Source organism: Sceloporus occidentalis, unplaced genomic scaffold (genome assembly GCF_023333645.1).
Source record: "Sceloporus occidentalis isolate IW3139 unplaced genomic scaffold, rSceOcc1.0.p SCAF_55, whole genome shotgun sequence".
NCBI classification, from domain to species: Eukaryota; Metazoa; Chordata; class Lepidosauria; order Squamata; family Phrynosomatidae; genus Sceloporus; species Sceloporus occidentalis.
The window spans coordinates 4,632,510-4,647,140 of record NW_028317035.1 but is presented as its reverse complement, the minus strand read 5'-3'; the positions used below and the strand labels follow the sequence as shown (position 1 = coordinate 4,647,140).

The 14,631-nt window shown below is 38.1% G+C and overlaps 1 protein-coding gene across 1 annotated transcript; it reads left to right on the top strand.

Annotated features, from left to right (window-relative positions):
- The first annotated feature begins 3,332 nt into the window (after positions 1 to 3,332).
- LOC149287963 (fatty acid-binding protein, brain-like) lies at positions 3,333 to 13,875 on the top strand. Its single transcript, XM_089492238.1, has 4 exons — positions 3,333 to 3,405; positions 7,874 to 8,046; positions 10,144 to 10,245; positions 13,825 to 13,875. The coding sequence occupies exons 1-4, from the start codon at positions 3,333 to 3,335 to the stop codon at positions 13,873 to 13,875; spliced, it is 399 nt and encodes a 132-aa protein (XP_089348364.1).
- The last annotated feature ends 756 nt before the right edge of the window (positions 13,876 to 14,631 follow it).

The window sequence follows — 14,631 nt, the reverse complement described above, 5'->3', positions numbered from 1 at the left end:
GTGTGGATTGGTATGCGTGTGGATTGGTATATGTGTGGATAGGTATGCGTGTGGATTGGTATGCGTGTGGATTGGTATACGTGTGGATTGTTATACGTGTGGATTGGTATACGTGTGGATTGGTATATGTGTGGATTAGTATATGTGTGGATTGGTAAGTGTGTGAGAGTGATGGGTGTTATGCTGTACCATTTCCAATGTCTTTTTCATGATCTAATTATGCTCTAAAAGTACATCATAACTCCCATAATTCTATACTGTTCCATACCATGGCAGAGCTGGGAGGCAGAGGCCTTGCACCCCTACCGCAGGACTCCTGAAAGGTAAGTGAACTTCAAAGAGGGAAAGGGTAGATAGTTAGGAGAGGGTAGATAGGGAGAAGGGAGTGAGACAGGGGAAAGGGGGTAGATAGGGAGAAGGGAGCGAGAAGGGGTAGATAGGGCAGAAGAGAGTGAGAAGGGGTAGATAGGGCAATTATACTCCTATCATGCCAAGTCTGCGAGTACATCCTGGAATCTGGGTATGCCTGGGCATGATAGGAATGTGATTGCTGTTAATCATATATATATATATAAATATATATATAATATTGTTATTTAATTGTTTTGTCCTATTTTGGTGTGTTACTTAGTTTAAATAAAAGTGTTAGATATTTTTATGGTGTTGGGGGGGTCATATTGGGTTTTGGCCAGGTAAATGCTGCACTTTCGGTTTCAGTCCAGAATTTGTTTCAGTGCATCCCTACTACTAAGCCAGACAATGAAGTGGTAGGCCTACACCACATAAATGTTTGGCGTAGTATATAGTGATTGGGGTTTTGTTACAAGTTTTGTTACAAGTTTTTATTCCTTTCTTTTTTTGGGATGGGGGGGCGCCAGAGGAGTAGTCTTGGGAGCTTGCCAGGATCACATGCTATCATTAAGACTGATTAGTACTTTTGATACCCAAATATAAGATTCCACAAGGAGCAACATCTTGGTACCAATTATCCTATAGAGATACATCTACTTTGAAATTAATGTAGAATCAGCTCAAGATTATACAGTTTAATGTCCCATAGAACCTCAGGAAACATAAATGCATATTAAAATATGTATGTACCCATGAGGGGGGGGAGCCACTTAACTGCAGCTCCAAGGCTGCAACAGAATGCCCCTTCCTCTATTCACAATTACTAGCAGGAATGCACTTCCATTGATATCAATGGAGGGCTTTCTGTGCATTCATGGAGGGGTCTTGTAAGGACCTCCTGGAGGCTCTCGTATGAGACTGGCTGTCTGTAAGCAGGTCCGGTGCCCCCTATAGGTAAAGTGGAGGGGGCACCGGCAGCCGTGGTCATTCATAAGAAGCACGGCCGCGGTCACTATGGGAAGGAGCCAGGGGGTGGAAAAATTATGTTTTTCCTAGGGTGGCAAAAATCCTTACACCAGCCCTGGCTGTAAGCATCCATGGGCGCATAGTGCTGTGCAGGAAATGTGTTTGGGTGAATGCATCTCCTGCAGTGCCAACAGATGAGGATGGAAAAAAATAGGATTTTCACCAAAGGAATGAATTCAAAGATGGCACCAAACTATCAAGCAATAACCGGCATTTCATAGCTGGGGTATCCCTTTAAAATATGCCCTTTAACGCAAGCCTCTGATTTCTATAGGCTACGGATTACTTTGCTCATATTTTTGGGACTGCTATTGCTGGTCAGTTTTATTTACCGTATATGTTGGTTTGTCCCTGTCATTTTGAATATGCCTCATTTGATATGCAAAGTACTGTGTAAATTATTGGCAGTGTATAGAAATATCAATAATTACAATACTATCAAAACATCTTTTGTGAAAAGTAATAACAGTGCTAAGTAGTTTCCATCCAAGGAAAGCCTGTCTATTACAGAACGTGGGGGATGGTAGCAGTCATGAATAATGTAGTCATGCACAAAAAAAGCCTTTCTTGCGCGTGACCCTCTGTTGGTGTTTGTCACAGAGCTGGGATGACAATATAACATTGTCTGGTACAGCCTACCAGTGAAGTTCAATAGCAGAATTGTCACTTGGTTTAGGTCCTCTTGCTGTGACACCCTCTCCCAAGGTCATGTCCTTTGCATTGAAACCAAGTTTCCCACAATTCTATTTAACTCAACAATATTCAGATTATACAGCAGAATGCCTGAAAACATAATTTTATCTGGTTGCGGATTCATCAATTATAACTGGAAAAAAATACAGATTTGTTTTGGGAAGAAAATATTTTATTTTCTTTATAAAAAAAAAAAAGTGTCAGATATCCCTTTGGTAAACAGTGGACTTCACAGTTCCAAAACTGGTATTTTTAAATAAATGAATTTTGTAGCTAGATTTTCTGGGATAAATACAAAATAAAATTAAAAATAAACATATTTTGTTTGAAGTCAAAAAAATCTTAATATACACAGCTATCACCACCATCCCACGTAAACACTTATCAAGAAAAACAAGTTTTCAAATCAATGTATTTTTCTCAATACCATACATAAAAAGCAGATTTTAATGGGTTGTTGTTTATAAACACAATTACTTGGGTCCATCCAATAAAATAAACTGTAAATGTAGGCTATTGCTCGGTGGTGTCCGCTGCATGTGAGAAACCAGCTTTAATCAAATGGCAGACATCAGCCGTTTTCAAATTTTCAGTGAGAAACTTTAGTGTCAGGTAGACTGAAATTACATACCGTTAGGTGTCAAGGGCCGGCAATCTCCGTTCCTTAATGGTCACACAACATTAACGAGGGACACTTGGCATGTATGAAACCATAATTGTGAACAATTCAACCAGAACTGTGGTTGCTCAACATGACTGAGGTAAAGGCTGAGGTAACTTTGTGTACCTTTACCATAGAGTATATAAGTAGGTTGGCGCAATCCCACAGTACCAAACTGTAATAGAAATGTCAGGGAGTCTCATGAAATCAGCAATGAAATGTGAAATGGCGTATATTAAGCTATTTTAATACTTTACAGGCTGACACACTTTTTAAACATCCCCACTACCTTGGGCCTCACCAACATGTCAAAGGAATCCTAAATGCACTCAGCGCTCAGCTCTATGGTAAATATACTCACTGCCCTTAAAACACACAGTCAAGTGTCCTCAGACTTGAGGAGCACTGGGCTGGCTCCAACGTAGGAAGATAGCTATGGAGTGTAACTGTAAACCTTGTCTTCATGCTGGGAGGCGCTTGGTGACAGACGAGACTGTGTTCTTCCACCATGTGATCAGAGTCGGCTTCGTAGCTATATATACGGAGAGGAGACAGCCGAGCGCGAGCCGTTTTCTGCAGCTTGCCGGCGCGTTCATTCATTATGGTGGAGAGCTTTGTAGGAACCTGGAAGCTCCTAGAGAGCAAGAATTTCGATGAATATATGAAAGCTATCGGTGAGTGTTTAATGCTACATATACTGAAGGGGAAAATGCTTATATAGATAAATATTTACATAAAATATATATGTAACTATATTTATATATGTATATATATATATATATATATATATATATATCTTCTAATAAATGCCCGCATGCGAAATGCACGCCAGTATCTCTCACCTTGTGCTAATATTTGATGAGACAGGAGGATGAAGGAAATGACATTGGCATGAGGTGATGGAATTATAGAAAGGATAAAGGAATGGCTTGACTGGGGGGAAATAATAGAATGGGGGGCTCTCTGAGGGGGAATTAGGGTGAAGCCGTTCGGAGAGGGGGCTGGGGGATTGCACATGGCGAGAGGGGTGGGGGGGGTGAGTGCAGCAATGCAGAGGGAGAGAGGTGGACAGGCGTGTTAGTGAGCAGGGAGAGAAAACGCTGGCTTTACATATACCATTACTATAAAGAGGGAGAGGCAGGTTTAATTAGAAGGCATGGGTACAAAGGTTGTGGGGCAAAGGGAAAGGCTGAGGTTTAGGGGATAATAAAAAAGGACACACACATGGACTGGATCTAGACAACTATAGATAGACTAGTGGATCAGGTTATGGAAAACATTTTTATGATGGAGCTGAAACAGCGGTGTGAAATTCAGAGCAGGAATATTATATGCCAGCAGAATATGTCGATCTATATAATATATATGATTATTGTAATTATTCTTTTCATTACTATCCTTTAGTTATATAGCACCAGCAATCTAGACAGTGCCCTACCCAGTATTGATGATGATATATATATATTTATTTATATTTATGTATATGTTGTATTATTTTTTGCAGTGGTTCCTTATAGTTGGTGAGTTTGGGGTTCTGGGCCCTGGGCAAAACAGCTTTTATGTGATTTATGTGTTTTCAGGATGCATACAGATAATTTTTATAAAATGGATAATTAAAACTATATCATGCAATGACATCCTTTCCTGAATTTCCAGACACAATCCCTAGTTTTTCAGCCTCTGCTTATTCAGCAAAATGTATGTTCATAGCGCTGTGTTTTTTCAACTTTACCTTCCCATTATGTTTAACATTACCCAGTTATCACCAACTTCTTATGTATTATGTTATATATTGGTGTGATATAACTTTTACTCTAAAGGTGATTGGTTATATCTACTGTACAAGGTTAGATGTTAAACCAATAGGAATAATGTGACCTTGGACAAATACTTGAGGTTGTGGGAAACTGCGTGATATATAATATCATACATTCTGTGTGTGTCATGAATATATTCTGTTGCCAATACGTTACTTCGACAGAATGTGGCTTTCATATTTTTTTTGTTTGGCTAAGAACTGTGTGTTGACACAAAAGTAATCTAAAAGGAACCTTGGATTAAGTTATTGAGCTTCACGGTGATAGGTAGTGTTTGTCAGATACTGAATCAATGTATTTATTTTTAAACTAATTTAATGTTGGTTTGTACATCTCGGAAGTAATGCTGCAACAAGTTGACTGTACAGGCCAGTGAAGGACTAAACAAGACTGATTAAATGTTTTTTTTCTCATACGTTTTGGGGCTTCAATTTACTTTACAAAAAATTTTTATAGTATGTTTTATACTTGTGTGTGGTTTCCTCTATAGCTGCATCACTTTATGTGTTTGGTGTCCAACACTGTCTATGTTGTATTAGTTGATTCTTTAATTCTGTGCCCAAGTCTTTACTTGGACAGTGTAAAACCCTGAAACACAGTTTAACAGTCAGTCACTCTGGACTGGGTGGATTGCCTTGATATCACATAAGTAGGAGATGATTGTTGGCTATCCACTTTGTGATGTGCTGATTTGTCACTTATATTCTGAATGAACTTCATTATACTAAACCTATCCCCCTGGTGTATATATATTTTTTTATTGTAATTGACGTCTGACACAATATGGATATAGCCATAGAGGTCCAAGAGTCTTTAGTGGTCTGTGATATGGTTTAGGTGGCCAGCATTCATAGAATATAATGCAGTGCCTCATAATCTCTTAATATGTCACAGGTTCCCTCTTTAGGTTTATTGACTTCTGCAAATGTTTTATTGAAGGTAAATTAAGGCAACTGAAAATCTGAGATCATTCAAAGAAACAATATAAAAAATATGTGGTCCTCAAAAACAATTGGGAACACTCACAGGTTTTAAGTAGTGTGTAGTTATATGCATAAACTACGCTTGTTGTGCTTTTTAGTTTCTTCAAAAAATGATCAGTTGCAGTGATGTCCTCCGCATAGGTTTTATATGACTTTATTTCTGTGGAATTTTAGTGTTTTATGAGATCGTTATTTTATGAGGAAGAAGTAAATAGAGATCTATACATAAACCACTAAGATAATAATAAGAATTAACTACTACTGCCAGTCAGGACAGAAAAGGCAACTTTTAAATGTTAATTTGTCGTAATGACGCGTGACCGATTCTAAACGTGAGTACGCTGTGTGAAGTATTTTCTCTGTTGACCTCTTCTTCTTGCCAGGAACGCTAGAGTGGGGCTTTGCCAAGAGTCACATGTATTGGAATAACATTTAATTTCACTATGCTCTTGACATTGTGATGAAGGTGAATGAAAACAGGCTGAAGGTGAATGCTTTGGAAAGATGGCAATCTATCTTTATGTTAATAACATGTCCGCTAACATGGTATTTTTAATGTATAGAACTGTAAGTTTTAGATTTTACAGTGCGATTTACTTAAAGGAATTTTGAATTCTCCCGGTAAAAATCACAGTTTATTGGGGTAATACAAATCAGCACATGCATTAAGCCATACAAGCTAATATCACTACAAGCTTGTAGCACGAGTCTGCTTTGAACGTTATAGCTTTGGTGTAAGGCACCTTCACATGCTGTTTGACATTCCGAACACTCAATAATATAGTAACATTTGCACTGGCCTAAGGACGTTATTATAGACATCAGAACTGGCGTTGAGTTGATATTAAAATATTTTACATGTTTTATAATGCGTGGCAATTCCCAGCAACGACTCTGTTCCTTGGATTGCATCCAGCACCAGGTTAGTAAATCCTTAGAAGTTGAATTTTACTCAGCTCCCTGAAGCAACAATATTCAGTGTCTGCAGTTTTAATGCAGTTAAGGTTTTCTAGTCCCTTGGAATGCAGTGGTAGCCACAAGGCGTTGAGCTGCTTTAGTGATAGCACACTGCATAGATATGATTATAAAAAGGACAGGTCATATGCAAGGCTGGAAAAATATGACTGATGTCCGATTGTAACAAGTCTACCCAGTCTCTGCCCTGCATTGTATTCCTACTTGATAACACTATCCAGGTCTGCATAAATGTCATCAGTCATCACGTCAGTCTGTTCAAAATGCTTCCCTTTTCTCAGTGTCTGTGCATGCGTAGAGATTTGGTATGCCTGATTAAGACAGGTCATTCACTGGACCAGTGATGCCAGGATGTCCACAATCTCTTGGTTTAAAGCAACAGAATGACAAGCACAATGACAGTGTATCAAACTTGGTTTGTATAGTCATTCCTATAAAAGATGGGCATGATTGCTCATTTAAGGAGTTACTTGTTAGTTGGGAGAAGCTTCTAGTCCTCCAGCCATCGGCCGCCCTTATGTCATCAGGTACTATGCATTGTCTTTTCTGCTAGCATTTCTGCTGGTGTTTACCCAGAGGAAGATCTTGTTACTAGCGGGGTTCCTGAAGGATCTATATTGGGACCCATACTTGTTAATACTTTTCTTAGCGATATTACAGAAAATCCTAATGGCATAGTATGCCTTTTTTCAGATGATATAAAGGTCTCCAATAGGGTAGACATTCCTGATGGAACGAGCCAAATGGCAGGTGATTTAAGTACATTTGGGGAGAGTTGAAAAGAGAGCTACCAAAATGATGAATGGTTTGCATGAAGAACAAAGGGAATGGATAGCTTGGAGGAGATGTGGTAGATAAATGGAACAGCCTTCCACCAGAGGTAGGAGAGGCCAATACAGTAAGAGAACATGCATGGGATATGCATAAAGCAATTATGAATCTAAGACAAGATCAAGGACTGATTAAGACCTGAGTTTTATATCAGGAAAAGTTGGCTGACAAGATAGGCTGAATGGTTTATATCTGCTGCCAAATTTTCTGTTTCTATTTGCCGTTTAATGGACACGTTGGAATGTTTTGCATGTTCTCATATACTCGTTATGCATATTCTCAATTTAAATGTTGAGTTTATTTTAATATACCTGGCTGTTAAAAGGAATATATATCAAGTAACACTGGCCTGTCAAATATAAAGAGACTACAATGAATCAACATCGATTACAAAATTTAAGATTGACTACAATGAAGAAGACTAAAGACTGAAACTGTTATTTTGCCCATTACATTGTATCTGATACTCAAGTAAATGTGGTCAAATGTTCAGGGTTGTTTTTTTTGCCTAACTTCACTGTGGTCTGTATCTTCAGGTGTGGGATTTGCCACAAGACAGATAGGAAATGTCACCAAACCCACAACTATAATAAGCCTGGATGGGGACCGCATTGTTCTCCAGACACAAAGTACCTTCAAGAGTACAGAGGTTAGATTCAAACTCAATGAGGAATTTGATGAAACCACTGCTGATGATCGAAAATGCAAGGTGAGACCTGTTTGCTTTTCATAACCCATTTTTATTATTTAGTTGCAAATTTAATTTTGATATATATAATCATGTCTTCCCTTTTTTTAAAGAAAAAAAATGTTAATATCTTCATAATTGTAGAAGAAAAAAGTAATCAATCCACTGTAGTATTAAATAACTGATTTGGCTATTTAATTCATGTTCACAGTCCATGATAATCAGGTTAATTAATTCATTATAGCCTCTAAATTATTAACAAAAAAAATGAATTCATTGAAATAGTGAATCAAGGATCAAGTGTTTTTTCCTTAATAATTCAGCACAAGTGCATTGGTAATGTCAATCAAGGAAATCAAACATTTCCTACATAAACATTTAATTAAATATAGTTGATCAAAAGAAGTTAGAAAAAAATTAGGAACATGATCATTAGAAATATGGTTCCTCCTACTTGAATCATTCCAGTATTAACCAGTGCATAGAGTCTATCAGCTGTGTGCAAACTCCGCAATATGCATTTCAAAACGCTTCGAGGGTTAAATGCAATGGAAAGAGCTCTCCAATTTAGGCATATACTGTACTGTGTTGGAGATATCCCTATCAATTTGGTGTTAGATAAATATTCAAAACCAGTAGCAAAGTATTTACAGCAAGACTCCCTGCTAAAGGTGGTCAACAATAAGGAAAATAAATAATGTCATCCAAAAAGAAAAAAGTCTTGATTAAGTTTGGAGGTCCACAATCTCTTGGTTTACAGTGTTTTCAACAAGTATCAATAGATAAAACTCCAGGTGCTCTGTCTCACGTTACCAGCTCAACATATTTAATTATTCAAAGAAAAATGAAGAAAGGCACTCTGGATTTGCTTTCAATTCATATGTGTTTACTTGAGAAGAGCAATCCATGTTTTTATTAGTGTGGGAAATTCTTTGCAAACAAAAATTAGTTAGTTAAATTAGCTTTTAATAACCATTACAATACATACAGCAAGTTATTTAACCAGTGTTTTGTACATTGTTTTTTTTTTTTGCACATATATGTGTGAATTTTACAGATTTTTTTTCATAGTCCCTTTAAAAAATACACCAGCAAGTCAGCAGTCAGAATAGCAACTGTGGCCAAGACAGATTTATCCTGTGAGGTCACAGGAGCTGGAAATTAACGGAGCTGAATATTGCTGATGTTTTGAAATGGAAACTATTTTTCAAGGGATGATACAAGCTGGAAAGTTTGGTTGGTTGGCTTACTAAGCTATGAATCAAATGTTTTTTGGATTCAAATATATGCTCAGAGATAGGAAAAGTGTCAGTGGAAGTTTGTGAGGGTCCATAGAACATTATGAATTTGTCCAGCACAGACTCCAGTAGATGTCCACCATGAGCAATGTTGATGCCTACCCCTTTGTATGCTTGGGGAAGGAATTGGTCTAACTTAGTGTTTATACTGCTTAGACTTAGCTTGGCCTTGCTCCATCCTATACACTGATATATAATTAAAACATCTATATTTTCACATCGTGTCAAAATGTTTAACAATATTCGATTTAAGTGATCATTTATTGATATATTATCATAAGTATATACTTTAGAATCATTATTGAGTGGTGGTATAGAAGTAAAGCCTCATTTGTTCATTGGCACAAAAAATATACAAAAGGGGGAGTGCACAACTTAAAAAGCATAAAAGACATACATATTAAAATTCCAAGGTTGCTGCTAAAAATGACCAATAAATACATAAACCAAATCGAGATTTTTTTATCAAATTAAAGAGTGAGGTAAACCTTTTCTCAGCTTCTACAGTGAAAGTATAGAGGTGCACTATAAGCATTAATATGGCAACTCCCTGGCACCTCTAATTCATTGGCCAAACCCACCAGGATCAGCAAGACCTATCATTCTCCATAATGCAGGAAGTAGAAGCATGAAAAGGTATTATCCACTATAAGATCTTATTAGAGATCAGATAAGGTAATAGTGGCTTCCTAGCTTGTGCTGATAGTGTTATGACAGGTCATTACTTAATTTCTTAAGAGACCTTAACTGTTGAAATGATAATGGACATTAAGTCCCAGACAATCTATTGTGCCTCTGACACAACAAACATCTTTTACAGTCCTTGGTCACGCTGGAGGATGGCAAGTTGAAGCACTTGCAGAAGTGGGATGGTAAGGAGACCATATTAGTCAGAGAGGCCAATGGAGACAAGCTTACACTGGTGAGTAAATCTATATCCAATTTAAGAGAAGTATACAACTAGTACAATTGCAGTGCATTTAGATTTTACTGCTTTGTACTATATGAGAACACATTGGTTCATGCTGTATTTAAAGTGTGTGTTTTAATAAATCAGTGGTAAGAGCATCACTGTAACAATATAGTGATATGGTTTCCACAGAACCAGTTATCCTGTACTTGAAAATACATAGTAATTGTCGATAAGTCTTGATGTATTTTTGTCTCCAAGATCGACACCCATGCTGGTGGAAATATTATCTTAAATAATCAGACATAGCTCTCTTTTTTTCCTTCTGTTCTGTTGCCTTCTCTAAAGCATAGTGTTTCTTTGAGTGAAATGCTAGGTTTTGCCAGGAAGTTTCTGTGCATGGGCACTCCAGCTGTGGCATCTCATCTTTCATTTATATGTACATTATTTATTGTACAGATCTGCAGAACCTGTTGGTGTTGTATAAATATTGGGCAGTAGTAATAAACTGACCGCAAGCGGGAAAGGCACTGCTCATGGCGTCTGTAAGAAGGCAGTCCATGAAATAGGTTGTTGGGTGTATACATTAATTGGTAGAGCATAACGTTTTAATAACACATTTCTACATTCCTGTCCTGGGATGTGGGCACATGCCACTCACTATTTAAAATATGAATCCTTCTCTCTCCATCTTGTCAACCCATAATACTTATGTAATGCCCACTCCTGTTGGTACACAAGGGGAAATACCAGAAGTACACATTCCTTCCTAGTACTGTGTGATTACTTAAACCTTTTATATTGTGCTGACTGCTAGTGAGGCTGCAGCTAGATACTTGTGTTGCTAGACCTGTGCTCAGAACCCCTTAACATTACAGACCTTCTGGTCTGAGTACATGGTTCTATTTGTAATACAGGTCATAGCTTCCAACATTGGAATTACCTAAAGAAATTACAACTAGCATTTATCCTAGCTGTCAGTTTCCCTGTATGATGGGACTGCCAGCAGATTAGCCTTCACATTGGGGTGTTAAATGTGAAGCTGATCACACATCATTCATTGTCTTAGTGTACAGGATTGGAATGTTTGTAACGATGGAGCAAGTGGGTCTGAGGACTGATCAAGTTTTAACTCCTTGGTGCTTTAGGGTTTTTTGTAAAAAAAAAAAAAAAAAAAGAAAAAAAAGAATTGTTAATAAAGAGTTTTTTAAAACACTATTCAATAATACCCAATTTCAAGAACCAGCAGTTAGTTTCCACTAAAGACATATTTTTGGGGGGAACCCTATGAGAATCTACCTGTGTGCTGACCTTAACTCCTGAGCTTGTGTGCAGGTTGTTAAAAATTTGAGTTTACTTAAAAACAATGACTCACCTGTTTACACAGCTATCCGGTTGAAACTACTTCAAACTGCTTGACCTTTAAGAAAAATGGTATTTGTACACCAATCAGCCATAACATTATGGCAGAGTGTATTAGCCTGCTGAAATGGGCCAATGCTATCACGGAATACCGTGTCCATGAAAGGGTGTACATGGTATGCAACAATGCTTAGGTAGGTAGTAAGTGCCAAAGTAACATCAATATGAACAGCAGGACATTGCTCAAAGCATTGCACTGCTTCCTCTGGTTTGCCTTGTTCCCACAGTGCATCCTGGTGCCCTGTTTTCTCCATTGTAGATGCTTTCGGCAGCGGACTGGGGTCAGCATGGGCACGCTGACTGGTCTGTGGCTACATAGCCCTATACACAACAAACTGTGTTCTGACACCTTTCTATTATAACTTTTTCAGCAATATGAGCTATAGTAGCTCTTCTGTTGATTTGACCACACAGACCAGCCTTTGCATTAATGAGCCTTGGCCACCCATGACCCTGTCGCCAGTTCACCGCTATTCATTTCATGGACTACTTTTGATAGGTACTGACCACTGCAGACCAGTAACACCCCACAAGACCAGCAGTTTTGGAGATGCTCTGACCCCGTTGTCTACCCTGGTCAAAGTCACTAATGCTTGCCCATTTTTCCTGCTTCTAACACATCAACTTTGAGGACAAAATGTTAACTTGCTGCCTAATATATCTCACCTACTGACAGGTGCCATGATAATATTATCAGTGTTATTCACTTCACCTGTCAGTAGTCATAAAGTTATGGCTGATTGGTGTATATACTATATGTGTATATAGATATGTATCTCTTCTATGACAATGACACCCTACCCTTTAAAACAGACAGTGATAGGGTATTGTGGGGTACCATACTAAACGTGCCCACTGCACTGTGGGGACATTCTGGGATCATGTATTATATTGTTGCATCAATATGGTAACCTAGCACTTGATGCATAAGGTAGCAAAGTTTCTCCTCAGGGGAATGCTGCTTAGTGCTTATAACATTTTTGTTTATATGAAATGTTGTGTAAGCATTATATAGGGGCAGTAAAAAATACAGTGAATCTATGTGCTAGCCATATTTCTAATGTATAGATCAAATATGTATAAACCTGTATTTGCTTGATTATAAGACGACCCCCAAAAATCTGAATATTAATTTAGAAAAAAAAAAGAAAAAGCCTGAATATAAGACGACCCTATAGAAAAAGTTTTACTAGTAAATGTTAATTCATGTAAACTATGTAAACTATTTTTTTTAAATAAAAGCTATGATTGAGAAAAATATTTTTTTTTGTTTTTATTTTCTTTTATTTTCCAAGCGGCGCCCAAGTTATGCACCTCTGCCCCCAGGCTTGGCACTCTGCCCCAGAAATGCCTTATACCCCCTATATGCCACTGTGTCCCATGATATGCCTTTTAACCCTCTAAATGCCACTATGCCCCATGATATGCCTTTTAACCCTCTATATGCCACTGTGCCCCATGATATGCCTTTTTGACCCCCTATGTGCCACCCATCCTCCAGAAATGCCTTTTACCCCTATATGCCACTCTGGTATTTAGGGGGTTAAAAGGCATATTATGGGGCAGAGTGGCATATAGGGAGGTATAAAGCATTTCAGGAGGCAGAGTGGCGTATAGAGAGTTAAAAGGCATTTCTGGAGGCAGAGTGGCATTAAGGCGCATACACCCTCCGACTGTCAGAGAGAATTCTCTGCAGCGGTGCGGGGAACTCTCCTCTCTGACAGTCGAGGAAGGTCTGCGCGATAGACGCAGACAACCCCCGCTGCTAACTTCACCTCCTTCCGGCTGCAGCGGAAGTTGCCTATGCGAATCTCGTAGATAAGTTGGGGGGGGTACCAGACAGGAGGATCCAGGTCCCCAGCGCTGCGGGGGATCTGGATTTTAGTCTCATAGTCAGACTTCTATTTGAGGTCTGAAAAAAACCTTGTCTTATAATCGAGCAAATATGGTAGTTAAGTTTTTCATTTACATCTGATTTTGGCATTCTATTGACTTTAATTTGAAAATACTAGTAGAACATGTTTCCTGTTTACTAATTACACTAACTCTTAAGTTCTGTTTTGTTTCAATGTACTAAAATAGTCTGCACATGGCTAAAACAAAGTTTGTAATTATAAATCTACAACCTGGTTGATAATATAATACTACACTTTTGTTTTGTGTCTACAGACCCTGACGTTGGGAGATGTGGTTAGCACACGTCACTACGAAAGAGCCTGAGGACCTGCCACAAGCCTTCTAACAAGAACCATTTTGAGTTATCAAGTTTTATGATGAATTTGTATCTGTTCATAAAATTCGCCAAACATTTTTGTCCTAGAGCTCAAACAGGTTATACAAAGATTGGTACATATTATGGATGCAGCATTTACAGATGACGTGATAATTTCTGTACAGTTGTGCCAAAGACAGCCTCCTGCAGAAGGTGCAGACATCTGATGCTAGTAGCTTATGAATTCATCAGATATCTGCATAATCATGGGCCGAAGGCTACATTATGCAAAATAACCAGCACCCATCACTACTTAAAAACACTTTTGCCAGCTTTGTAATACAGTTTGAAAGTTAAATCCCTGCTACCGTCTTTAGGTACATCATCAGAAATAATGTGAAATGAGAGATTATATTTTATGTTAGCATATAGGGGATAATGTTTAGGAAGGTGAAATCCTCATCTAATCCAGACGAGGATGACAAAATCCACTTTCTAACCAGGGATTTATTAAAACTACCATTGTCCTATGCATTTTCCTGGCAACTCTCTTAAAAGCAAAATTGTCACCCTAATAGAAAGGCAAATGTTCTTGGGATGTGCTACAAACATGTATTTATAGAAAGGGCAAATGTGATGTTATGTGTTATAAGTGGTGCAGTCACCAAAACAGCTAATGGGATGTTCCTGGTGACTGTTCCATTTTGGGCAAAAATTGCTAGAAACATGACCTGTCAATAAATCTACAATTGCAAAAAAGAAAA